The sequence below is a fragment of the Toxorhynchites rutilus genome, chromosome 3 (assembly GCF_029784135.1).
Source record: "Toxorhynchites rutilus septentrionalis strain SRP chromosome 3, ASM2978413v1, whole genome shotgun sequence".
NCBI lineage: Eukaryota > Metazoa > Arthropoda > Insecta > Diptera > Culicidae > Toxorhynchites > Toxorhynchites rutilus.
The window spans coordinates 198,918,152-198,945,100 of NC_073746.1; the positions used below are offsets into that span (position 1 = coordinate 198,918,152).

Sequence of the window (26,949 nt, forward strand, 5' to 3'; positions counted from 1 at the left end):
ATCTGATTCGATTCTTTCGTATTGTGGCGACGGAGGTGAAAGCAATAGTATCGAAACAAATTTTCATCTTCAGTTTTCCATCGAAGAACACAACTCTTAACGCTGAAAAATGCTTTACGTCATTTTTAACCCGGAAACAATAAATGGAATCACGAATATTGAAAGATCGATTGAAAAAAACACAAATAAGTCATTCACGAGTTCAGTTTTCTAACTAGCGACCGGACGGCAGTAAGACGGCAGTCTTTTCTATGAGTAGAAGTACCTGATATTTAAAGATTTTTGTGATTTCAATAGTTTGCTTGCGAAGCAGTTTTGAGCTATTGAAACAAGTTTTTGAGTCAATAAGTAACCAGCATTACTCATACACCTTTTATCTTTCGAATGAAGTGATTGATTTTCCCGATTTGAGGTATTGACATTAAAAATTTTGTACCTTAAACGGCACGCTCTCATTTTAGGAATTATAAACTCAAATCCCAATATAGATTCAAATATGATGTGATGCAAAAAAACAGAGGCACTCTTTGCCAGATGGAATGAAAATCGACACCGAAAAAAAATTGCATCATTCTGTACCAAATCTATTTTTCATTCTTTTCTAGAATTGAGCAAAACTGCTGTGTGTGACATCAGCATTAACAAAGACTACTGTCTGATAATTGAAGCGTGACGACTTGAATTATGATGACGATGATGTTTTGAATTATAGAGGCTCATCAGTTCATTCGCCTCTAGCCTTGGAAAAGGCCAATTTAAAAAACTAAACTAAACACTCGGTCTTGAGAAAGGTCATTTCGACTCGCTGTCGTCTGGTCGGTAGCGAAGACTGATGAATTGTGAATAATTAGAAATCGCGAATGACTTGTTTATACTCAGTGAATAGAATACGGCGAAGCTTATATTGCAATATTTTCTCTACTCACATTGTCCGTAGAACGAATGCTGCATTTGCATTTCGAACGATCGATTTACACTCATCTGATTAGCAGTGATATTTAAATATTGTACCTCGCTGATACATACTCGGCAACGGAAACACGATACTAAAATGTGTGCTCTTTCAATTTTATTAAGACAATTAAAATACGTTCAGAGCTAAAATAATTATTAACGTTGAAACTATTTCATAAAACCTGTTTTCTGATTTGACGCCCTTAATGAGAGACGTAGTCTTTTGTAAAAAAATAGGTAATGATTTCATATTCATATTTTCATTTCCATATTTTTGTTTTTATTCACTAACGTCACCATGAATAGTCCTAATTGGATTAAATATATTTAATAGATATTTAATCTACTAATACCACTTAACTAGACAACTAACTAATGTGTAAATGAATAGTTTGAAATAATGTGTAATGTGTCAAACTCCTTTATTCTCATCTCAGGTTTTCTAGATGATTTCATAAGTTTTTGGGACTTGACGTTTCGTTACGTACAAAATGGTAACGGGCCAGACGGCCAACCAGAAGAGCCCAGTGGGCCGCAGGTTGAGTATAGTTGTGCTAGAGGATAGAAAAAAAGAAATAAAAGATTAGTTGATAGTTGAAAATTGTGAGAAAAAGTTAGTAACGTTTAGTTCCAAAAACACAGCCTTATAAACTCACTTTATTGCGCCTTTGGTTATGCAAAAATTGAATGACATTTCTAGTACAACGAAAATTTGTGTTTTATTTAGACATACAAAGAAATTTAATATTTTATTTTTTCATCAAATACACCATTTATTTTATTGGAAAAACTGCATGATCGTACACAGTAGATCCTAAATAGAACGCATACAGTTAAACGCTTATCAAAAAGTGAAAAACTTATGTTGCATATTCAACGGACTTAAACAGGATTTTCTGCTGGGCTCTAAAATCGCGGTTTTTACATAAAAATGACTCCCAAATTTACACCGTACATTTTTAGCAGCCCTAAAAAAATTGAAGTATTGCCAGATACCATTAGAAGTCTTCAGTTGGTTAAATTTGTTTATTGGAATAATATTCCAAGTACACCGAAAAATATTTTTTGTGGGTAGCAATTTAGTTGCCACGACCTTATAAAGGGTTATAAAACCTGAACAATGCGCATTTCTTAAGTGTGTGCGTGTAGTATTCTATTCCATTCTTTGTTTTTGAGAGGTTTTAAACAGTTCATTCGCCTCTAACGTGTAGAATGATTCCTCTATTTTGAGATTTGGCGTTTGCTATTTAGTTCTCAAAATGGCATACAAGTTCGCTCAGCGGCCACAAATTTCCTATAATTAAAACTTGTTTGAGTTACATATGATTATTTCTAGTTTAATGGCTTACGTTGTTAGTGACTCCTGTTGCCTGTTTTATCAGGAAGCCTTCTCAGGTGTATTCTATACAACTTTTAGCAAGCTTATTAATTTTAAATATAATGTCAGAGATAAAGTAAGGTTTAATGTAAGTAATAATAATTCTAGGTGCTTACCCTTTTTAGTAGATAGATCACTTAGAAGTAAAATATAACTAAGGCTATGTGTATGCTTGATGCTAATCTTATCTAGAAATCCATATAATTTGACTTCCATAGAATAATCTTGCAAATTGAATTTAATTTGCGATTCTCTCTGCACTTCACACTTGCTTTTTTCTTTTCTAACTGTATGTCGATGTTTCATTTAAAAAATGGTTGCTATGGTTTTCTTTTTCCCCTATTTCCATCCATTGAATTCAACCTCTGAACGAGGTTCGAGGAGGCATTTGGATGCCACCTGTCCATGCGCTTTTCCAAGCATTTGAAATGTCGATCTGATATTGACCTGTTGTTCGGTAGACGGACACCATCGGATTGCCAGAGTAATCCGATTTCGAATCGTTCGCCGTTGTAGTGGGTACAAGGTTCGAGAGGCGCCACAGGTTGTTCATCTTCTCTGGATAACAGTGTGCGTTCCTGCTTGATGATTGTTACACTGTCCAGCGAGAAAATTTTCTTCACTATTTGATGGAGTTTCGTATCATCCGACTCACTGCACATGCTGGTATGGTAGGTGTGACTATTATTCATGGAATCCTCCGTTGAACGAACACCACAAACCACCCAGCCAAGGTTCGTTTTCGCCGCAATGGGTTCACTCATATTACCTTCACGACTTTTGCGTTCCAGCATTATGTTGGCGTGTTTTAGGCCGATGAGGATTCGGGGACGAACTTCTGTGTAAGACAGGAAGATTTCGTAAATAGCAAAACTCGCTCTCGAGGTAGTTCATGTCCAGCGACTGATAAGGCAACTGAAGTTCTTTGACCGCCTGACGCCTTGAAGGCGATACCGTTTGCCTTCCCGACCAGAGATCTTAATATTTACACTGTGCGAATTTGACTCGAATCGATGTGTGCTTCCGGTCCATTTGAGTAAAAGTGGGCGCAGGTCTCCAGAAAGTTACAACTCTTTCACTAGTTCTTCGTCAAAGAGAGTAAGCTCCGATCCATCGTCAAGGAAAGCAAAGCATTCCACCTGTTTATTAATCCCTTAAAGCGTCACGGGTACATAGCGGAAGGTGCCTGGACCACTGCCGTATAGATGAGTATAAATGTAGCGCTCCTCGTTTTGCATTCAACGTGCAGTGTCATTTCCGGACTCCTCCACAGCAAACGCAATGTTGAGATCCTTGTGCAACAGCGCATGATGTCTAAAGGCGCATCCGTTTCACTCAAACATCGCATATAATGTATATAATTATATAATTTATAATTTATATAATGTATATAATTTATAATTTATATCACACTATAAATTCAAATCATGCTTTTTGAATTTCTCTTACAGATAACTCCTGGAATCTTTTGCATTTTCCGACGTTCGTACAACCGTCTTTACACACCAAACAACTTTTGTTTTGGTCCACTGCTGCGCTCGTTGATGAGTCAGCCATCGCTACATGTTTCTGGGGGATTTTCTGAGGTTCCTCCTTACCAAACTCTTCTAAATGAGTATTCACGTATATTTCTTCACAAATTTCTCGAGATTCCTGATGTTTCCTACTCGAAACTGTGGTTCGAAAACAACGTTTACGTCCTCTGCCAGACCATATATCCATCGGTTGCATGTAGAAAGCTTTACCTTTGATTTGTTCTTCCGGTACTTCGCCCAATCGAGCCTAATGTGAGGTGGTAATTTGTCCACCAATTCCTTCAGCAGTGTTACGTCAGAACTATACTCCATTTTCCGCAAGCTTCTATGGTGGCACTCAAGTTCTGCACCTCAAAAGCAAAATCAACGATCTTATCCATTGCTACTCCTTTGATAGCCGGCAACGGTAAGATCTTGTCTTTAAGGTACTCGAATATTGTCTTCTGAATCGCACCTTTAAAACATTCATTGCTTTTCTCACCGCCGCATAAGAAAACTGCGAACTGCACAAAAGCTTTCCCCCTTCAAGCAATTTCCTAAGCGGATCATATTCTCGGCTTCGGTGTTTCCACACATCTCTGTGGTATACTGCTAGGTCGCGATGAAAATTGGCCATTCTTCAGGATTGCCGCCAAACTTAGGTAACCTGAACGACCTGACATGCTGCTAACTCGTCTTTAGTATGTCGTTTGTGTCTCTCTAAAGAATTCTAAGATTTCTCCTTGGACTTTTTTCCTCGCTACCGCTCGCCGTTACACATCTTTTAAACTTTCGAGTCATGAGTGCGAAAGAAACCAGTGCGAATCAAGGTGCGGATGAAACGCTATCGCAAACGCAGGAAAGACAAAATACGGGAGGCTGTGTCAACTGCTCGCGCCCCTATAGTAACGACAATTTTGGCCAATGTGACCAGTGTGATGGCTGGTGGCACATGCGCTGTGCGGGAGTGACCGAATCAATCGCGGAGAGGCCCTGGTCGTGCCGTAATTGTCTATCTTTGTCTATCCACAGCAAGGCTACAAACCGGTCGGCTCAGATTGCTCTGAGACTGAAGAAGCTGGAGGAGGAGCGCACAATTCAACAGCGTGCGGCGGAGGCAGAGAAAAGGGCCATCGAGCAGGAGAGGAAACTCATGCAGGAGAAGTTTGCTCTGATGGAGGAGCAGCTTGAAGATGAACGGGAGAAAGCAAGCAACCGTAGCCAGGTGAGTCGACGATCGAGGAAACAACGAGTGATGGAATGGGTGCAGCAGCAGTCATCGAATGAAGGAGCTGTAGGAGGAGTACCGGAGAAGCAAGGTGCAGAAACCGGACGCAATCCTTTCGTTGCGGAGCATCAGGCAGAGCCCAACCCAGTGAAGGAACCACCGATGCAGCGTGGAGAAATACTGGTAGATCCGTCGAAACACAACCGGAATCAGCAGCGGTACACAGGCGCGATTCCTAAAACGGTTCCGAATCGTCAACTCATCACGACGACGTCTGTAGGTAATCCTATCCCCTCCTATCCCCTCTGAACCTGGTGGCAGTGTGGGCACCAGGTAAGCCACCAAAAATTATCCTACCGAAAGAGAAAAAATTATATGAAAATAAAATTCAGATAAACGATTATTATATAGATATGCTAGATAAATTGGGATCTATTAGCCCGGTACCTCAAAATATGAGTCGAGCTGAACCCCCGCCGGTAACCCTGCGGACTGGCTTAGATTTATTAGTTCTCCTGGTCAGATGTTGCGAATCAACGAGTTCGTGGACAGGTATAAACATCTCCGTGGCCTCTCACTTTCCGGATACGAGAACGCAGTACCGGTTTACACTACCGTTAAAGGTGAAAGAAGGTGATTCCAACGAACCAGTTGCCATGGAAACCCGTCTGGGATGGCGTGTGTACTGGGGATCGACACTTCGTTGAACAATATCGTCAATTTCCACGCTTGTGATTGTAACTCGGATCGTGCATTGCACGAACTGGTGAAGGATTATTTCACTCTCGAGGACGTCGGTTCCAGACCGAACAATGAATTGCTGTTAGCCGATGACAGGAGAGCTCAGCATATTCTGGAGAAGACCACTACACGGGTGGGCAATCAATTTGAGACAGTGCTGTTACACGACGACGAAGTTGAATTTCCGGACAGCTACGGAATGGCTTTACGAAGACTGGAGTGTCTAGAGCGTCGGATGGTGAGGAATCCATTATTACAAGAGATAAATTACCGTCAAATTGAAGAGTACCAACAGAAAGGTTACACGCATCGAGCTAACGAGGAGGAGTTGCGGTGAATCTAAGAAGAGGTTGGTACCTACCGCTGGGAGCGACAGTGGATCCAGAAAAACCTGAAAAGGACCGACTGATATGGGATGCCGCAGCTTTAGTGGATGGAGTTTCTCTCAACGCATTCCTTCTCAAAGGCCAGGATCAGCTCACATCATTGTCAGCTGTATTGTTGCGGTTCCGACAGATTGCCGTGGCAGTCACCGTCGATATTCAAGAGATGTTCCATCAGTTGCGGATCCGTGGAATAGATCGACACTCGCTGCGTTTCTTGTTTCGTGAAGATCCAACCGCTACACCAGAAGTTATGGACGTGGCTACATTCGAGGCTACCTATTCCCCAGCATCGGCGCAGTATGTCAAGAATAGGAATATCGCAGACTTTGCCGAAAAGTATCCAAGAGCTGTGGAAGGGATAACAGAAAACCACTACGTTGACGACTACCTCGATAGCTTTGTTACAGTAGTGGAAGCAGTGGAGATATCGGAGCAAGTGAGGGCGATCCATAGCAAAGGAGCCTTTCTGCTACGAAACTGGCAGTCAAATAGTGCTACCGTGAAGCAGCAATTGGGTGAAATCACTCCTCTAACAAACACTTATTTCAAGATAAAACTGCAGAAAACGGACGGGTACTGAGCATGCTGTGGTTGACTGACGAAGATGCCCAAAGCTTAAGCGCACAGCTGAAGGAAGACGTGCAGCGAATCGTGGAAAGTGAATCCCGTCCTACGAAGAGACAAGTTCTACGGTGTCTCATGAGTTTTTTTTTTCGATCCGCTGGGCTTGTTGAGCGCTCTCATGATCCACGGCAAGATCTTGCATATGGCGCGTTGGAACTCAATGGGATGAGCAGATCAGTGAAGATCCCGAGGAGCGATGGCGGAGCTGGACTGTTGTGTTACAGCGGATTTCGACCGTAAAAATTCCCCGATGCTATTTCTCGAACGCTACCATGCAGTGCTACCGTCAGCTACAGTTGCACATCTTCGTGGACGCGAGCGAGGCTGCGTATGCAGCGGTAGCGTGTTTTCGGATCGTCGAAACAAATGGTACATCAAAATGTGCTCTGGTGACGGCAATAACCAAGGTTGAACCCCGGAACACCTGTCCATTCCACGGTTGGAGCTACAGGCTGCTGTACTTGGAACTCGATTGATGCGGTTTATTCTGGAGTCCCATACCGTAACAATAACTGAGCGGTACATGTGGTCGGACTCTACAACAGTTCTGGCGTAGCTTAGAGCGGATCCCCGCAAGTATAAGCAGTACGTAGCCTTCAGAATTGGGGAAATACTGGAGCAGACGAACGTGAACGTGTGGTGGTGGGTACCTTCGAAGAATAACACAGCGGATTACGCCACGAAATGGGGAAGCGGTCCATCTGTGGACGTTAAGGGTGTTTGGTTCCAGGGACCATCTTTTTTGTACCAACCGATGGAAGAGTGGCCGAAGTTGAAAGTGCCATTACCAATGGTGGAAGAAGAGTACCGTCCATGTAACGTTCATGTGGAAGCGGCTGTACCAACGGCGGTGATTTTTTTTTTTTTTTATCCAAAATATATATTTTTATTAAGGCTCATATGGCGTCAGCCTAACGGGGCCGGGAGTTCAATTTTTCTACAATGTTTGCTTACAACTATGTTAGTAATATGTAACCGATTACTCGCGGTTGGCTCGAGGTTAGTATTACAAGTGTTCTCATAATTGGTATGTTGCAGTCTTCGATGCTCTGTACGTGTGCCCGACACGGGATACCTGCTATTGGGATGCAGCTGACCATTAATCAGCAACGCCCCCCTAGTCTGTACCCCATATCTAGCGTGGTGCGTCTTTCTCGACTCGAGGAATCCAGGATAGAATGGTCACTAGCCGGCGCAATCATCAGCTTGTGTAGAGTTGTCATAAGCGGTACAACCTTTGGCTCTTGTTGAATGATCAGTGGACTGCACAACCTTTGGCCCGTGTATCTGTAAAGAGTGTGTGTATGTATTGCCGCGACTAAGTAAAAGTTTATCGTTTGGATAGGAGGGATATGAAACGGGGACACAACGAAGGAAACATCATTAAACGTTGACATCGGCGTTTCTGAGGAACAGGTATAGATGAAGCAGAAGATCAGGATCACGGCTACCTAAGATATCCCGGATGGGGATATCCGATTGTCTGCCTTGTGCTCTCAGTACTCTAGAGAGCTGAGAGCGAGCAGCATGGAACCGGATACACGACCAGACAACATGCTCGATGTCGTGGTAGCCATCGCCACAATCACAAAGATTGTTTGCTGCGAGCCCAATGCGATATAGATGCGCGTTTAGGTTGTAGTGATTGGACATAAGCCGAGATATCACGCGAATGAAATCACGACCTACATTCAATCCCTTGAACCATGCACTCGTCGAGACCTTAGGGATAATCGTGTGTAACCAACGACCGAACTCATCTTCACTCCACATGCGCTGCCAACTTACGAGCGTATTCTGACGAGGAATGTGGAAAAATTCATTATAAGCAATTTGCCTTTCAAAAAGTGTGCCTTCTGAAGCGCCCACCTTAGCTAGCGAGTCCGCTTTCTCATTCCCCGGTATTGAGCAATGAGAGGGAACCCATGCTAAGGTAATCTTGAATAATTTTTCGACCAAAACACTCAATAGTTGTCTTATTCTTGTTAGGAAATAAGATGAGCATTTATCAACTTTCATTGAGCGGATTGCCTCTATTGAGCTGAGACTGTCTGAAAAAATAAAATAGTGGTCGATGGGCAATGTTTCAATGATCCCTAATGCGTAATATATCGCACCCAGTTCAGCGACATACACGGAACAAGGATCTTTGAGTTTGAAAGAGGCACTGGAATTTTCATTGAAGATGCCGAAGCCAGTGGACCCGTTTATGAATGAACCGTCAGTATAGAACATTTTATCAGATCCAACTTTCCCATATTCTGCCGAAAATATCGGCGGAATAGAATCGGAGCGTAGGTGATCTGGGATTCCATGGATTTTTTGTCGCATGGACAGATAAAAAATGACAGAGGAATTGCAGAAGTATGGGAAGCAAACTTGGTTGGAGATGCCTGGTGAAGGGTGCACGTCGTGGGTAAGGTACTCATGGTATAAAGACATAAAACTTGACTGAGGAGTCAGTTGGAGTAGATTTTCGAAGTTATCAATCACCAATGGATTCATGATCTTGCAACGGATGAGAAATCTGTAGGATAATTCTGTGAACCGAAGAGTAAGCGGGGGTACTCCTGCCAAAACTTCGAGACTCATCGTATGTGTCGAATGCAAACACCCCATGGCTATACGCAAGCAACGATATTGTATTCTCTCCAGCTTGAGAATATGAATCCTGGCAGCTGATCGGAAGCAAAAACTGCCATATTCTAACACTGATAATATCGTTGTTTTGTACAATTGAATGAGGTCTCCTGGATGGGCACCCCACCATGTTCCGGTAATTGTTTGGAGAAAATTGATTCTTTGCTGGCATTTCTGTTTCAAATACGCAATGTGTCTCCCCCAGGTACACTTAGAATCAAAATATACACCCAGGTATTTGAAAAACATAGAGTGTTGGATCGTTTTGCCGGATAGGTGAAGCTGGAATTGGGCGGGTTCGTGCTTCCTAGAAAAAACGACCATTTCAGTTTTCTCCGTAGAGAATTCGATACCCAGCTTGAGGGCCCACGTGAACAGATTGTTCAGGGTATCTTGCAACGACTTTTGCAGAACGACGGGATTAGTACCCGTGATGGAAATAACTCCATCGTCTGCAAGTTGTCTCAGCGTGCAGTCTCTAGTTAGACAATCATCCATATCATTGACGTAAAAACTGTACAAGAGGGGGCTTAGGCAGGAGCCTTGCGGTAGGCCCATAAAACTGTAACGAGAAGATTTCGAGCTGCCATGAGAGAAAATCATGTGCTTTTCTGACAGTAAATTGTACAGGAAATTATTGAGAATTGGTGAAAGTCCACGATTATGAAGCTTCTCTGAGAGAATTTCCATGGAAACTGAATCAAATGCCCCTTTGATATCGAGAAAAACGGAAGCCATTTGTTCTTTGCGAGCAAATGCGATTTGGATTTTAGAAGATAGCAGCGCGAGACAATCATTTGTCCCTTTACCTCGGCGGAAGCCAAACTGCGTATTTGACAGCAAATTGTTCGTTTCGACCCACTTGTCCAAACGAAGTAGAATCATTTTCTCTAACAATTTACGAATACAGGATAACATTGCAATCGGCCTATACGACTTGTGATCGCTAGCCGGCTTGTTGGGTTTCCGTATGGCTATCACTCTCACTTGTCTCCAGTCATGCGGGACAATATTCAGCTCCAGAAACTTGTTGAACAAGTTCAGCAAACGCTGTTTTGCCAAGTCGGGAAGATTCTTCAACAAGTTGAATTTAATCTTGTCCGACCCCGGAGCTGAATTGTTACATGAGAGAAGGGCAATTGAGAATTCCACCATCGAAAAATTCTCATAATCGCTTTGGTAACAGTGTAAAATACAACAAAAATTATCTTAAGATAAAAAATGTACACGAATGAATTCGGCTCTGTTACAGCTGAATTGCTAAATGAGCCTAATAAAATAAACTGTTGGGACAAAAAACACCGACTGACAGAGCTGATAGTAGAAGTGTATCACAGAAAGTTCCAGCACGCCAAATCGCTAATAAAGTTGGTCCGAAGAGGAGTTGATCTCAACCAACTCTCCTTCATATCATTTAAGATTGGAGTTGCAATGAAGTGGAAAGAAAAGGCAATGCAGCCATCAAGCTGGCAAAGGGGAATTTATTTCCGTGAGTTTGTGGGTGCCGAGCGGAATACAATTTTTCGAGACGAGCGGCAACGAGATAGTTCACAGCAGCGTGACTGTTTCTCCACACCGCTCGCTGCTCCCATTCAGTCCACGGTGGCGATGCAGCAGTAACAATGATTTGTGTGAGGAATCTGAAATAGGATATGAAACAAATATTACTGAAACTGTACGAAATAATGTTATAACTCTACCTACTCTGTCTGTTGTGAGTGATCGCATAGTGTCGTCCTGTTGGTCCGTTGAACGTGGGAAACCCTGTGGAAGAGAAAACAGTAATTAGCATATACTATCAAAACACATATAGTTATGCAACAGACCTCCACGTGTACGCTGAGTCAGAGGATCAAAGTACACGTTCGACCATCCATATCACCAATCACGCCACCACAGCCAAGTCAGCATAATTGGAGAAGCCGGACCACGCCAGACAGAAGTTGCAAGTTCAACAGAATTAGGTTTTAAATAAGGGCCGTAACCAAATTAGCCAGTTCAGTTATTATTACGATCCCAAAAGTGTAACATTAGTGTTTAAGCGAAGAAATAAAGTTTTTTTTATGACCTACCTTCCGTAAGTCTTATTATTATATATTTATCCTCGTTTGAACTAGACTACGATGCTTATGCATTTGTAGAAACTTACTTGGATTCTGCTGTGCAAGATGGTTTGTTGTTTCCTTCGTGTTTTTCGGTCTATCGCTGCGACAGAAACTCACTCAACAGCGATAAACGGTCCGACGGAGGGGTGCTTGTTGCGGTTCATCATTCTATCGTCAGCACGGGGTTTGCTCGAGCTGAAAACAATGAAGCGATCTGTGTTAAGATGAAAACATTGAATGGATACGTATTTTTGTGTTGTGGATACATTCCACCTACCTCGAATATTTCTCGATATCAGTCGTTCGTTGCGTTTGTTGGCTCTGTCATCGACGTCATTCGGCCGGGTGACACGGTGCTCGTGCCAGGTGATTTCAACCTGCCGAATTTAAGGTGGAATCAGTACATTGAAGAAGGAAATGACTCTTTTTTCTTACCTGAGCGAATTGTTTCGCAGAGTGAAGTAGCCATTGTTGATGGTTTTTCGACGTTTGGATTGATGCAAGTGTGTGATATATCGAACCAAAACAATACATATTTGGATCTAGTATTCACCACTGACACCGAAACATGCCATGTTGCTGTGACGGACTCGATTATTAAGCATGAAATTCACCACTTTGCTATGAATATGACGTTTGCGGTTGCTACACTGCGCGAAATAGAAGTTGGGAAGTCCAGAAAGCAGAAGTTGGGAAGTCCAGAAAGCACAGAAGCATCTTAACCTAATGGATGTGGCGCTGGTTAAGGAGGCACTAAGGGATGTTTCGTGGAACGATATTTTTATATCTTCAGATGACTTTGAACATGATGAGGAGACACATAAGCAACACGCCGCATCAATGTTCGAATATCTTAACTCACTGGACGTTTTTCACTGTGGACTCAATTGTTTTACGACTGTATGCAACAGTACAGACTTCAACGTTATGTCGTTGTATTTCGTATTGTTCAACGTTTTCGCAAGGTTTGCCCCTTTATACAGGGACCGCTCGCGATCGACAACCCCGTACCCGGAATGGTTTTCATCGGCTATCATTCATTTTTTTTTCCAATTCGTTTATTTGTAAGGCTCAATCGCATAAGCTTTGCGGAGCCGCTAACTCAAGTTTTGTTTATACAAAAATTTCATCTTAAATCTATGTTTAGTAGGTTTCGACCGATTACTCGCGGTTTACTCGAGGTTAGAGGGGCAACAATTTTTGTGGGACGGGTCAGGTTAGGGATATGGATATGAGGTATCAGTGTCTCAACCGAGGGTTGCCGCACGCACTGTAGCATTGTGCATAATGACCAGGGATAGCATCTGGTGTTCGACTAGCTGTCGAGGGTGGGCGACGGTGAGATGAGGGGACAATACAAACAAACTAATAACGAAAAAGAAAAAAAAAACACAAAAGCATTAAATTCTTATACTAGACCGTTTCACAAACATATAGCATATAGCAGATGTCGCGAGTTCCCAACACGTCTCTAACAGGAACATAGGGTTGTCTTCCTTGGACGTCAGGGGCATTCAAAAGGTACTCTCTGGCTGCGTAATTATCCGTACATTGCCAAACTGCGTGATCGATGTCATCGTAACCGTTTCCACACCGACAGACATTGTTTTGAACAAGATTTATTCTGTGGAGGTGCACATCTAGCGAGTAGTGGTTGGACATAAGTCTACTCATTACACGAATGAAGTCACGACTTACGTCCAAACCTTTGAACCACGCTCTCGAAGAAACCTTTGGAATAATTGAATATAACCACCGCCCAAGACTTCCAGTGTCCCAATCGGTTTGCCAACTCAAGAGGGAACTCTGACGCAGTAATTGGAAAAATTCATCGTATGAAATCTGTCTATCAAACAATTCGCCTTCCTGGGCACCCACCTTTGCTAGAGTGTCCGCCTTCTCATTGCCAGAAATTGAGCAATGAGAGGGGACCCATACAAAGGTTATCTTATAAGATCTTTCGATCAGTGCACTCATCTGCAGCCTCACTTTTGTGAGGAAATAAGATGGGTGCCTACTAGTTCTCATCGACTGGAGAGCCTCAAGCGAACTGAGACTATCCGAGAAAATGAAGTAATGGTCTGCAGGCTTGTTGGAGATCATCCCCAATGCGAAGTCGATTGCTGCCAGCTCAGCAACATAAACGGAACAAGGTTCCTGCAGTTTACGGAAGGCGCTCGAATTTTCATTGAAAACACCGAAGCCAGTGGATCCATTGAGGCGAGACCCATCAGTGAAGTATCTTTTCATGCAATTGACTTTTGAGTACTTTCGGTTAAAAATACGGGGAATGTAAGTTGATCGAAGCTGATCTGAGATTCCAAGTATTGCTTGTTTCATCGACAGATCGTATTCAATTGAGGAACTGCTGATGGTGAAGTGAGCACGGTCTGGAGTAAACGATGGAAGACAAATATCTGACGAAAGGCTATCATTCATGTTCTCAAAGAGAAACGCAAAGCGCTAAAAAAACTGCAAAAGAATTCTACGCCGGAAAATGTTGCCTCTTACAAACAGTTATTGCGATCGTTCAATGTTTTACACAGGGAAGCGTATCAAGTCTACATCAATGGTATCCAGAATGGGATAAAGGAAAATCCGAAATCTTTTTGGAAGTTTGTGAATAGCAGACGAAACAACAACGGAATTCCGGAGGTTATAACCTATGGTAACCGATCTTCGACTTGCGGACAGGAGACAGTCGAGCTCTTTGCGAAATACTTCAAGAGCGTTTATCAGGACTACAACCCAAGTACAGTCAACAATTCGATCTTCATGACCGCTGACTTGTTGGAGTTATCGCATCGGGAAGTGAAACAAGGCTTGTCGGATCTAGACTCGGGTAAGTCAGCAGGACCAGACAGACTCCCCGCAAAATATTTAAATGAATTCAAGGATGAACTTGTTGAACCCCTGACTACCTTATTCAATTCTTCACTTTCGTCCGGTTACTTCCCGCCGTTGTGGAAAATTTCCCATATTACTCCAATCCATAAGAAGGGCCCTCGCTCGGATGCTGAAAACTACCGGGGCGTTGCAATCCAGTCGGCGATGCCAAAATTATTCGAGCGGCTTGTTTATTCCCACCTTTACGAACGTTTTTCCGACCGTGTTACACAGCACGGTTTCTTGAAAGGAAAGTCAGTTGTCACGAACCTATGCGAGTTTTGCTCTACCGTCACGGACAGTATATCCAAAGGGTATCAGGTGGACTGTATTTATACAGATTTTTACAAGGCTTTCGATGTGGTAGGGATAAACAGCATAATGCGCGCAGTGGCTGATTTCGGCATTCACGGTAAAATGTTTGAATGGATTAGGACGTATCTGGAGAGCGGAACGCAATATGTGAAAGTACACAATAATTCATCTAGGTCATTTGGTGTCCACTCAGGAGTTCCACAAGGAAGTCATTTGGGGCCTATCCTGTTTGTCATGGTCATGAATAATCTTCCATCATTCTTGACCAACGCAGTAGTGCTTATTTACGTGGGTGATGTAAAGATTTTCCAGTCAGTGAAACACATCGCTGACTGTCATCTGCTTCAGCAGGATTTGGACAATTTTGAGAGGTTCGTCGAGAACAATGGATTGAGCGTAAACCCCAACAAATGATCCGTTATGACCTTTACGAGGAGAGTTCAGCCAATAAGCTTCGACTATAGACTGGGAGGTTCGAATCTACAACAAGTAGAGAATGTGCGTGACTTAGGCGTGACGATGGATCGATCTCTTTCGTTCAATTGCCACATAGAGCGTATTGTCAAAGAAGGCGCTGAAACTATTTGCACTCACTCGTCGATTCGGGCAGGACTTTACCGATCCACACGCAATACGATCTACATATTCAAAGACTTGAAAATGTTCAAAAGAAGTTCTTGAAATTTGCGCTAAGAAATCTGGGATGGAGAGAAGAATCCCGGCCACCATATAAAGATCTCTGCTGTTTGGTAGATCTGGATACCATTAGCAGCAGGCACAAAATTACAGACGTAACTTTTTTTTGCAACGTACTGAACGGACGGATCAAAAGCCCGCGTCTCTACGACAGGATTCGTTTTAACACCAGCCCCGTTTCTCTTCGTCGACGGAGGATGTTTGACCCACCCCTGAGGAACAGAAATTACACCCAGCATGAACCGACAGCCAGATTTATGCGTGAGTTCAACGTGCTGCAAAATGTTGTTTCTGTAAATATGACATCAGAAGAAATTCGAAGAAGATTAAGATTATATTTTAGAGACCAACTGAATGCATAAGTTCTAAGTTTGTATGTTTTATGTTTTCTGTATTCACGTTTAATTTTAAGAAGGCTAACGGGCTTACAGCCTATAGTCCAAATAAACAAATTAAATTATCTTCTTCAAGCGAACCTCCAAACGCGATTTGGCAGATTTAAACGAAGACGTAGAAACTATCGATCTGCTCTTCTGCACCGCAACATCAGTTTTATCCACATACTTTCCGCCTTTTTCGTATGCTTCCGCTACTTCAACATAACTCTTTCCGGTTGAATTACCTTCGATGTCATCTTCTTTCCGCCACCTTTCACTATCGCAACACGTAACGTATCCTTCCGGTCCTTAGTGTTCGATGTCTTCAGTGCAGATGAGATCGTTTTGAACTTCAGTTTACCTTTCCGGCATGCTCTCGCGATTTCGCATTTCGAGCAGTTCCTATATCGGTCGCAATGTCTTCAACACATTCCACACATAAACTTGGCACCTTCGGCGTACTTTGTTGTACAACGGTAGTTTTAGACGTACTCGAGGGAGGATCCAACATAGTTTTGATGTAAAAAAAATTTTTAAAATGTTCAAACAAGGAGTTTGATATCCAAAAAATAAATCACCACTTTGTTTGCTGGGTAGATCATAATTTCCTATAATTAAAATTTGATTTAGTTACATATGATTGTTTCTAGTTCAATGTCTTACGTTTTTAGTGACTCCTGTTGCCTGTTTTTTTTAAATCCAAAATATATATTTTTATTAAGGCTCATATGGCGTCAGCCTGACGGGGTCGGGAGTTCAATATTTCGACAATGTTTGCCTTACAATTATGCAACTATGTTGTTTGTTTTACCAGGAAGCCTTCTCACATGTATTATACACGCCTTTTAGCAAGCCTATTTATTTCAAGTATAATGTTAGAGGTAAAGTAAGGTTTAATGTAAGTAAGTAATCCATTGAACTCAAACTCTGAAGGAGGTTCGAGGAGCCATTTGGATGCTAAAGTGCGCTCAGTCTGAGAGGTGTAACAGGGGTGTTGGGAAGATCGTAATTTTTGTGAACAACTATCTCGTTATCCACAGCATACCATTCCATCGCCTTCTCCCCATAATGTCAGGATGCCAGAATCCGACGGCAATCGAAGGGGTTTGCGTGTTTGTTGATAAAAAGACAGGAGACGTTTCTCCAGATATTCCTTGTATGACATACAATGTACGTGTCTTAGTTACGGTAGCGATGAAAATATCAGTTTTCCCGCCGCATGTGCAGATCGCCTCCAAAACCAGGTATTTTTGGAGAACTTGTATAGTTTATTTTGTTGGCCACCTTTTCCCTTTTCCCAGTTAGCTAGTGTGCGCACTGTTTACCAGCCTGACTGTTTGGTTGACTCGATGTGCGCACTAGCAACCCAACCCGACCGAACTATTGGCTGAAAAAAAGTCGGGGACTGATTAAATTATATTACTCGAAAAAAATATGAAAGCATAACAAATTAAACGTAATATGATCGTTACAATCATTACTACTTTCAGGGCCATGATTATGATGATGCCGTCAGTTCGCGCTCGATTGTTGGATATAATTAGATTGGTGCCGAAAGAAGCTGCCCAAGCGATTTCAAGGAAAACTGATTTGGGAGATTGGTGGATAATTTATATGTTAGGAGGAAACTTAGACCCGCCCATTTACAGAGATATTGTGGTGGAGCTTGCAAAACAAATCGAACCCCCGAGGAAAAATGAAAAATGACCTTCATGATAGAAGATAAGGTTTATAGATCTAGATGTTAGTACTGCCATATGTCACAGTTAGATGTTATCTACATATACTCATTAAAAGCAATGTGCATTTTACCAGCGGATTTTAATAGATAGACGGTTATTATTGTTTATGAAAGAACTTCTAAATATCACCATAAAACATCTTTTCTTTCTGTCCCCACCGGATGCAATGCAAACATCATCACCGGGCAACTGTTATCTGGTTTTCTCTCAAAATGTTTTGCCCATCATACTCGCCTAATCTTACCGGTGTCCTGCGTGCTGGGTTCGCTATAGAATTAGACCATCCTTCGACATGCTACGATTTCCGGTGGTCCAGATTGTTCTAGGTGAATGAAATTTTAAAATACCAAGTAACGTATGTATTGAATCAAGCAACAATTTCGGATGCCGATGGATGTCAAAACAGTCAAGCAACTACACACGATGCTTTGTTCATGTCGTCAGTTCCACCCGGAGTGAAAAAGTTGGACATCGGAGGTCGGAGGTCGGAGCAACTGGCCAAACGATGAAGCCTGGCCAAAATGAACATTTTTAAGCGGAAGAATTTGTCGAAGCCGGCCATGTCTGAGCAACATGTAATCACCCTGAAGTAACGACTAAAGGTGCTAGCGAAAAACATCTTTCAGGTGAAGCGCGAAGTTGTGATCCTAATGGATGATGACCTACTTGATACTAGACCGACTGGGAGGGAACCGTACACTTTACGTCAAATACAACATCACACTTCCTAAATCATGGACCCGCAGAAGATCCTTCTGTGATTGACGAGCGTGGACGGAATGTTTCTGCCATTCTTCTTTACTTCGGGGCTTGCGGTGAACAGATGTATATACAGTACGAAGTGTCTGCCGGAAGTTGCCGCCTTCATCAAGAAATATCATGCGAAGGAGGATGTGGTCTTTTGGTCGGATATGGCCTCGGCATAATATGCCTCGAGACCACTAGAGAAAATGAATGCGCTGAAGATGTACCGAAGAACTCAATTCTCTCAACGTCCCCTAACTACGAACCATAGAACATTTTTGGTCGATACTCTAACGAATCCATTTCGAGACCAAAACGGAGGTCGTCAAGATCACGTAAGACACACTTATCAGTTGATTTACACCAGTCTTGGCCAAAACAGTCAAGCAACTACACTCCATGCTTTGTTCGTGTCGTTGACCCCACCCCGGAGTGAAGAAGTTGTCCATCGTGTACGCCGGATATAACCGATCTGGCGTTTATAATAGCCTACTGGAGAAAGGCAACAATGTCATACGGATAACCTGATTCTGAGCGTCCGATAGTGCTGCGTGAACGTTAAGTGCTGCAGATGCTGAAGAGGAAACCCGAGAGCAAGGTGGCCTAATTGTTCCGCACTTTGAGCTGGGAGGTCGGAGCAACTGGCTAAACGATGAAGCCTGGCCATAATGGACATTTTTAAGCGGAGGCATTAGTTGAAGCCGGCCGTGTCATCTTTCCGGCGAAGCGCGAAGATGTGGTCCTAATGACTGACGAGACCTACTCGTCAACAACGTACGGGAGGGAACCGTACACTCTACGTCCCCCACCAACAAGGTAAACGATGTCGTCAAATACAGACCCCCCAAATTAAGTCCCCACAGAAGATTCTTCCGTTTATGTAGTTGTTCTTTCCTTCGGGGCTTGCGGCGAACAGAGAGATATGCAGTACGAAGTGTCTGCCGGAAGTTGCCGCCTCCATCAAGAAATATCACGAGTCGGTCATGGCCTCGACCCAGTATGCCTCGAGACCACTGGAGAAAATGGACCGGCTGAAGATAAACGATGTACCGAAGAACGCCAATTCTCTCAACATCCCCCAACTGCGAACCTTTTTTAACTCAAATTTTACTCATTTTTGGTCGAACCTTTAATTACTCAAATAATTTTGGGGTCAAAACAGAGGTCATCAAGATCAAGTAAGAGCTAAATAACGTGCCAATATTCATCTTTGCAACGGCATTGGCTAAGATCCCGGTCAACTGACGTAAGGCCGCCTGGCGGGTCGTCGTAACATTTTTAGAAGATTTAATTAATTTAATATTTAATAAAAATGTGTTCCACCTACTACCTTGGGTGGTTCGTTTATTCCATTGGTTCTTAGCACCGGGGAGCAGTTTGGAGTCAACGCTTCAATCAATTCAAATTCGGACTCAATCGGTATGTAGGTTAGTCTTTTCGAGTTTATCATTGGTTTGGTCTCGATTAGAAGGGTGTTTAAGGTCTCCACGTTTGATTTTTGAATGGTGGAGAGTGAAGCAATCACACACTGAACCATGAGCTCTCGAGACGCCCCTCTTTTTGCGGTGCAGATGGCGAAGCGAAATACCATTGAGTTTCCGCGTTGGTGAATACAGCTGTCAACCCCTGGTCGATTTTCTGCACATACATTCTTAGCCTCCATGAACGTAATCTCAGCACAGGGGATAGTTTAACGATTTTGCTTGTTTTTTTTGTTAGTTTTAGCCGCTCATACACTGGAAGCGGTTGGTTTTTCAATAATGATCACAATTTCATCGCCGTATGCTTGATGTGCTCCCATGACGATTTTGCTTGTTTTTTTTTGTTAGTTTTAGCCGCTCATACACTGGAAGCGGTTGGTTTTTCAATAATGATCACAATTTCATCGCCGTATGCTTGATGTGCTCCCGTGGCCGAGTGGTTAGCGTCACACCTAACATGCCGGGGGTTTGGGTACGATTCCCGTTTTGGTCGACATGCACTGTGGTCACGCCTATTCTAGAGCTTGCCACTCAGGATGCATTCAAGGCGTATTATTTGGCATAGAAATCTGAACCAAGCACAAATAAAAATGACGCAAGTAATACTATGTTGGGATGGCGAAGTTCTTCTAGGAACGTTAGTGCCATTTAAGAAGAAGAAGAAGATGGTTCGTGCTGAATCAACTGTACACAGTACACACATACTGCTGAATACAGCGTGGCGCATAAGTCACGCAACCGATTTGAACAAATATATATATATATAATCAAATATATATATAAAAATATATATATAATATATATATATATATATATAATATATATATAATATATATATATATATAATATAATATATAAAAATATATATATATATATATATATATATATATATATATAAATATATATATATATATATATATATATATATATATATATATATATATATATATATATATATATATATATATATATATATATATATATATATATATATATATATATATATATATATATATGGGTGTAAATCAAATCTCAAGGCATGTCCGAAATTTGATTATGCGTGACTTCCGGCGTGAGGAGTCTCAGCGAAACATTACTGGGAAGTATGGGGTATGCCGTGGTGCGGTCCAGCTGGTCATTCGGAAGCATCAGATACGTAAGACTGATGGAAGAACGGACACACTAATCATCCGGGATGTAAAGAAGAACCCACGAACGACCCTTCGGGCGATTAAAGACAGGTTGGATCTGGACCCTTCGAATCGCTCCATTTCACGACGCTTCGCTTGGGGGTCTCCGTAGTCTAATTGGTTGCGTGTCCGCTACTAAGCGAACGATCATGAGCTCATAACTGAGGGCCCTCAATTGACTATCTTTTGTGTGTTATTCTAGATACTACGTCCGCGCAACAATCATCATGTGATGGTGATCCCAGCCTCTCACTTCACATACGATCTGTTGCATCGGTAATTGGTACTATTAATAACACAACAATGGAAGCCTCATATCAACAGTCCCGCTGTGTATGGTACATTTGGTGAACATTCGAACAATAGGAATATTCTTAAATGAAAAGGCGAAATGTGTATCGAGCACATATCGATGACAGTCACTAAAGCAAACTCCATGCTTGGCTTCTTGGGAAGAAATACAGCGCAATTTGACGACGTACATGCCATGAAGTCAATGTACTGTTCTCTGGTTCGTTGCGTGCTAGAGTATGGAGTGCAAATCTGGGACTCGTTTCATAGTGTGCACGTAACACGTATCGAAAAAATTCAGAAACTTTTCATAAGAAATGCGTTACGGCGGCTCCCATGGACGAATCCCGACAATCTACCGCCTTACAAACATCGATGCGCGCTCATCGGACTTCAAACTCTATTGAGCCGGCGTAGTTTTCTGCAAAGAGTGTTCATCTACGACGTACTAAGCAACAACATCGACTGGGGCAGCATACTGCAAAATATAAATATTCACGTTATAAACCGCCAACTCCGAAGCACTTCCTTTCTCAGAGTTCAAGGACACCGTACTACATACGGATATAACAATCCGCTAGCTAGATGCTGTAGGACTTTTAACGATATGCACGATATTTTTGATTTCAATATAAGTAGACTAGTTTTTAAAGATAGAATTAAGAATGTTTAAATAGTCTGTGTGGTCTGTTATCAAAGATGGTAAATAAATAAATAAATAAGACAGAAATACTCTTACGCCTAAATGACTACTGTGTAATATACAACAAAATTATCGTGAGATAGAAATGTACACGAATAAACTCATCTCTGTCACAGCTAGATTACTAAATCAGATGTGATAAAAAATACGACGCTTGGTGGAACAGGACCTGAAAAGCTGCTTCACTAAAACGTGACCGATGATCAGCAATACCAACAAAAAATTACTCCAGTTTGCCAAGGACCATGTCAACAAGCCACTGGAGTTCTGGAAACGCGTTATTTGGTCAGATGAATCCAAGTTCAAGAACAAGAAAAGGTGATTCCGAGTGTGGCGGAAGAGCGACGAGAGCTCTTCTATGAAGCACGGTGGTGGAAGCATCATGGTGTGGGGCTGTTCCTCGTGGGCTGGGGTGGGAAACTTAGCGCAGGTCAACGGTATTATGACTGTGCGAGAACCTGGAAGAATCCATGCTGGAAATGGGACTACCAGCAAGATAAGAACCCTAAGTAGATTGCGAAGAAAATAGCAGCATTTTTCCGATCAAACAAAGCCCCGACTTCGATCCTATTGGGAATTTATGGAAAATTTTGGGCAACAAGGTGGACAAAACTGACGTTACGAAAAAGCAATTTAAAAAAAAAAATATTTGGAAAGTTAACAGACTATACATTTTGCAGCGTTGAAGAATGCTTGGTACGAGCTGGACTCCCAACAATTTAGAAAATCGAAAAAAAATTGTAGCCTGAGTGGTCACAAAATCAAAACTTTGAGTGCTTTTAGGCACAACTAAATACCGCAAATTTTTCACAGGTAATTTTTTTTGGGCCAATAAATAAAATATACATGGTCGATTCTTTAAATTCGATATTTTTTTTTCTTTGCCACTCAGGTCCCAGAAGGTCGATTGTCGGCCAAAATTTTTTTTTCGAGATGACTCCTCGACGTTGTTAACTACGGTTTTAGCCATACTGCCCAGCTTAGCTCACCTCGTGTTTTATATTTCTCTCAGGGTCGGCTTTGGCCCTCGGGAGGACTGTTTCGACCTCGGTTGAAACACCAGCAAAGCGGAATTGCGAAATGCGGACACAAGAAGCTGCCTATGCAAAATGGACTGGCATTGATTATTTAATAGAATAGAGTAGAGAAGTTAGTTTTTAATTTTTCTATATTTTTTCGGTATAAAGGTTAGTATCGGTACCGTTTTCGTTGGGGCCCTTCGTTGTCCTTCGTGGTCGTCGTCGTCGCGCTGCGGTTCACCGGTGCGGATGGGAGGAGGGAGGCGTTCTGTCCGTGATGCTCTGGACCGTATAGCAAAAGGGCGTCGCTTGGAAACGTGATGGTAGGTGGCCGGAGTTTCTCGGCAGGACACCCGATGATGGTGTAGCGTGATTGAGGGTCCTATTCCGCAAGAGGTCTTCTCTCTCTACCTCTGTCACTTCACTCTACCACTCACTTTTTTTTCTTTCACGACTCTTTTCTATCTTCTCAACTCACTGTCTTCCAACTCTCTTCTCTTCAAATTTCTGTTCCAACGATACCAAAATTCTTCACTTGCGTGTCGTTTCCTGACTCCGGACTAAGTGACCGACTCAATCCAACATCTCCTTCCAAGTCACCTCCTTTCCTATCATTCAGCTCCTTTCCTCCTCCTACTCCCTCCCATTTCCACCGGAAGGACATCTGTCAATCCTGACAGATGTCTCTTTTCGCCCGACACGAAACCTCGTCGGGGCGATGTTGGGTTAGTATGTTTACATATATTAAACCAAGGTATGTACATTTAACAACATTTATACCAGTCGAGGCAAAACAAAAATTAACTTACACACTAGACAGAAAATATTTACACAAACAACCTTTTGTGATCGAGGAATTTTGAGATGATCGGTAACAACGTTTTATGCATGTACATGGTCAAAAATTCGATTTTCCAAATTAGAACATTTTCTAACATTAAGCTGTAATAAACTCTTAGTGTACCAATTACAAAAGATGTCAAACTTCATTTTTTAATGTTTGAAAGTCTTTTTCATCTTTTTTTTTTCATATACAGCTTCATATCATCGGCGTAGATAAGTGCCTTAGCACTGTTAAGAAAAACGCAAACATCATTAGCAAATAAAATGAACAAAAGTGTTCCCAAATGAGAGCCTTGAGGAACTCCAAATGTAACAAATATTGGTTTTGAATTTTCCCATTAAATCTAACTATTTGCATGCGTTTGTCTGCTCTCAGCCACCACAGTAATGAACCATGCTAATCTTATATTTTACTCAACCAAGTATCAGTTCATGATTTTCCTAAACGAAGCTTGATTTCTAGTGAACTTGCTCACGAATCAATACGGTGCTCCTATAAGAAATAGATAACGGTACTCAGTATAAAAACAAAGTAGCCACCCACACAAGACAACGCACAGTGCGTTGAATGCATAGGAATGTAGGATAAAAATCATAATAGTAGAATTTATCCATTGTAACACTTTGGTGTGATGGAAAAGATTATTCATAAGTATCAGAACTACTGCTTACATAAATGTCTCATGTTATTCGAATAATCGTATAAGTGTCTCAAGCGACAAAATCTTTGTTCATCTAAAGTGAAAAGTTCTAATCATTTCGGATACGCAGGAATCATTATTTAGGTAAATTCTGGTTTAAATTATGTTGAAGTTGTTGTTTTTGAAGAGGAGAATAATTGTTTGCATAAGTATCTCATGTCGGTTGAAACACCAGCAAAGCGGTGATATCTCGGCTTATGTCCAATCACTACAACCTAAACGCGCATCTCTATCGAATTGGGCTCGCAGCAAACAATCTTTGTGATTGTGGCGATGGCTACCACGACATCGAGCATATCAACATCGACTGGGGCAGCATACTGCAAAATATAAATATTCACGTTATAAACCGCCAACTCCGAAGCACTTCCTTTCTCAGAGTTCAAGGACACCGTACTACATACGGATATAACAATCCGCTAGCTAGATGCTGTAGGACTTTTAACGATATGCACGATATTTTTGATTTCAATATAAGTAGACTAGTTTTTAAAGATAGAATTAAGAATGTTTAAATAGTCTGTGTGGTCTGTTATCAAAGATGGTAATCACCCTTCTAGTGTCACCCTTCCTTTTTTTTTTGCCAGACTTATCTCACTTCTTAACTAGGCGAACCTAGCCAGAATTTTCACCTGCCCCCGGGCTTCTGAATGCCAAAGGGGGACTAGGCTCTGCGGAATGCACGTATCTGCATGCTCGTGCTGTTTTAGTCCTGACCGAGGAATTGTCGGACAATCGCGCAGGTGCTAAGGATGACCGACTTTTGGATGCCGGCCAATTCCTTCTCGATGTTCAACACCTTTAGCGCTTCCAGAAGTGTCTTCGGGATAATTCCAGTTCCAGAGAGAACGACTGGAACAATTCTTGGGACCTCCCTTAGCCCCCACAGTTCCTTGAGCTCCACGGCCAATGGTCGGTACTTGCAGATTTTGCGACCGTGGGTCTCCTCCAGATTCTGGTTCAGTGGAATAGCGACATCGATGATGGTGACTTTGCGGTCGCTCTTGTCGTAAACCATTATATCTGGGCGGTTGTGGTGGATCGAGAGGTCGGTCAGAACAGTGCGATCCCAGTACAGCTTGAAACGGTCATTTTCCAGGACAGGTGCAGGCAGGTACCGGTAGTTTGGTACGTTGTCTTCCAGTAGAGCACATTGGAGCGCCAGTTGTCGATGAACAATACGGGCCACGTTGTTGTGGCGCTCGGTGTAGGCTGCGTTGGCCAAAACGGGACAGCCTCCCATAATGTGCTCTATGTTTTCACCTGGTTGATGGCACATCCGGCAAATGTCATCAACGTCTTGATGCCAGACGTACCGCCTGCAGTTTCTCGTCGGCATTATCCTGTCCTGGATGGCTATCATGTCGGCTTCTACTACTGAAGAGAGTTCACCACGCGTTAGCCACAGATTAGATGCGGCCTTGTCGACGTGTGGCCGGTCCAGTTGATGGGGGTGGGCACCATGCACTGCCTTCTGCTTCCAAGCTGCAATCTTCTCCTCCACTGTCTGCAGATTGCAGTTGAGTTGGTACTCCGCTTGCGCCAAGTGCAGAGCGCTGTATCCTCTGTCGGCGGCGCAGACAGCCCGGTATAGCGCGTTTTGGTTGGCGCGTTCTGCGAAGTACTCGCGCAGTTGTCGTACCTGGGCAACACACAGTGCAGAAATGTCGACGATTCCAAGTCCCCCTTCTTTGCGTGGTAGTGAAACTCTCTCCAGTGCCGATTGAGGATGGTGCATTCCGGCCTCTTTGAATGCTTTCCTCATCCTCCTCTCAAGGTCCTCTAGGTTAGTTTTGCTCCATTTGACTACACCAAAACTGAAGGTCAGCAGGGGAACCGCGAATGTGTTGATCGCGCGTACCTTGTTCCCCGCGTTGAGGAAAGTCCTCAGGACACAGTTCACTCGACTCAAGAACTTGTCTCGCAGCTCCGTCTTGATGTCGGAGTGGCGAATCCCGGTGAGCTGTCGGAATCCAAGATATTTATAGGATTCGCCACGAACCATGTCTCTTATAAACTCGCCGTCATAGACCTCGTAGCCTCCGGATTCGGTAAGTTGTCCTTTCAGCAGGTGGACACAGCGACACTTGTCGAGGCCGAACTCCATACAGATGTCCCTGCTTATGTCTTCGACAACCCGGATAGCTACACCTAGACGCTGACGTGAATCAGCGTAGACCTTGAGATCGTCCATGTAAAAGGTATGGGTCACTTCTTCGTGGGCGCCGTCGCCATACCTTATTTTATAGCCATGACCGTTTCTATTGAGCGTCCTACTGAGGGGGTTCAGTGCCAGACAAAACCAAAGCGGGCTGAAAGAGTCGCCTTGGAATATCCCCCTCTTTATCTGCAGCGTTCTAGACTGCAACACATTTTCCCCATCACTAAGGT

General features: G+C 42.7%; 1 protein-coding gene across 6 annotated transcripts in view; it reads left to right on the forward strand.

The window, feature by feature from the left end:
- LOC129780172 (innexin inx1) overlaps window positions 1-17,669 on the forward strand; it is a 31,795-nt gene extending 14,126 nt beyond the window's left edge. For 3 of the 6 annotated variants that reach the window (XM_055788160.1, XM_055788162.1, XM_055788161.1), the window contains exons 6-7: window positions 14,117-14,412; window positions 17,335-17,478. In XM_055788160.1, the coding sequence (XP_055644135.1) occupies window positions 14,117-14,412; window positions 17,335-17,342 (304 nt within the window). In that variant the 3' untranslated portion in view covers window positions 17,343-17,478. The other 3 variants (XM_055788163.1, XM_055788164.1, XM_055788165.1) reach the window with 2 other exon arrangements.
- The last annotated feature ends 9,280 nt before the right edge of the window (window positions 17,670-26,949 follow it).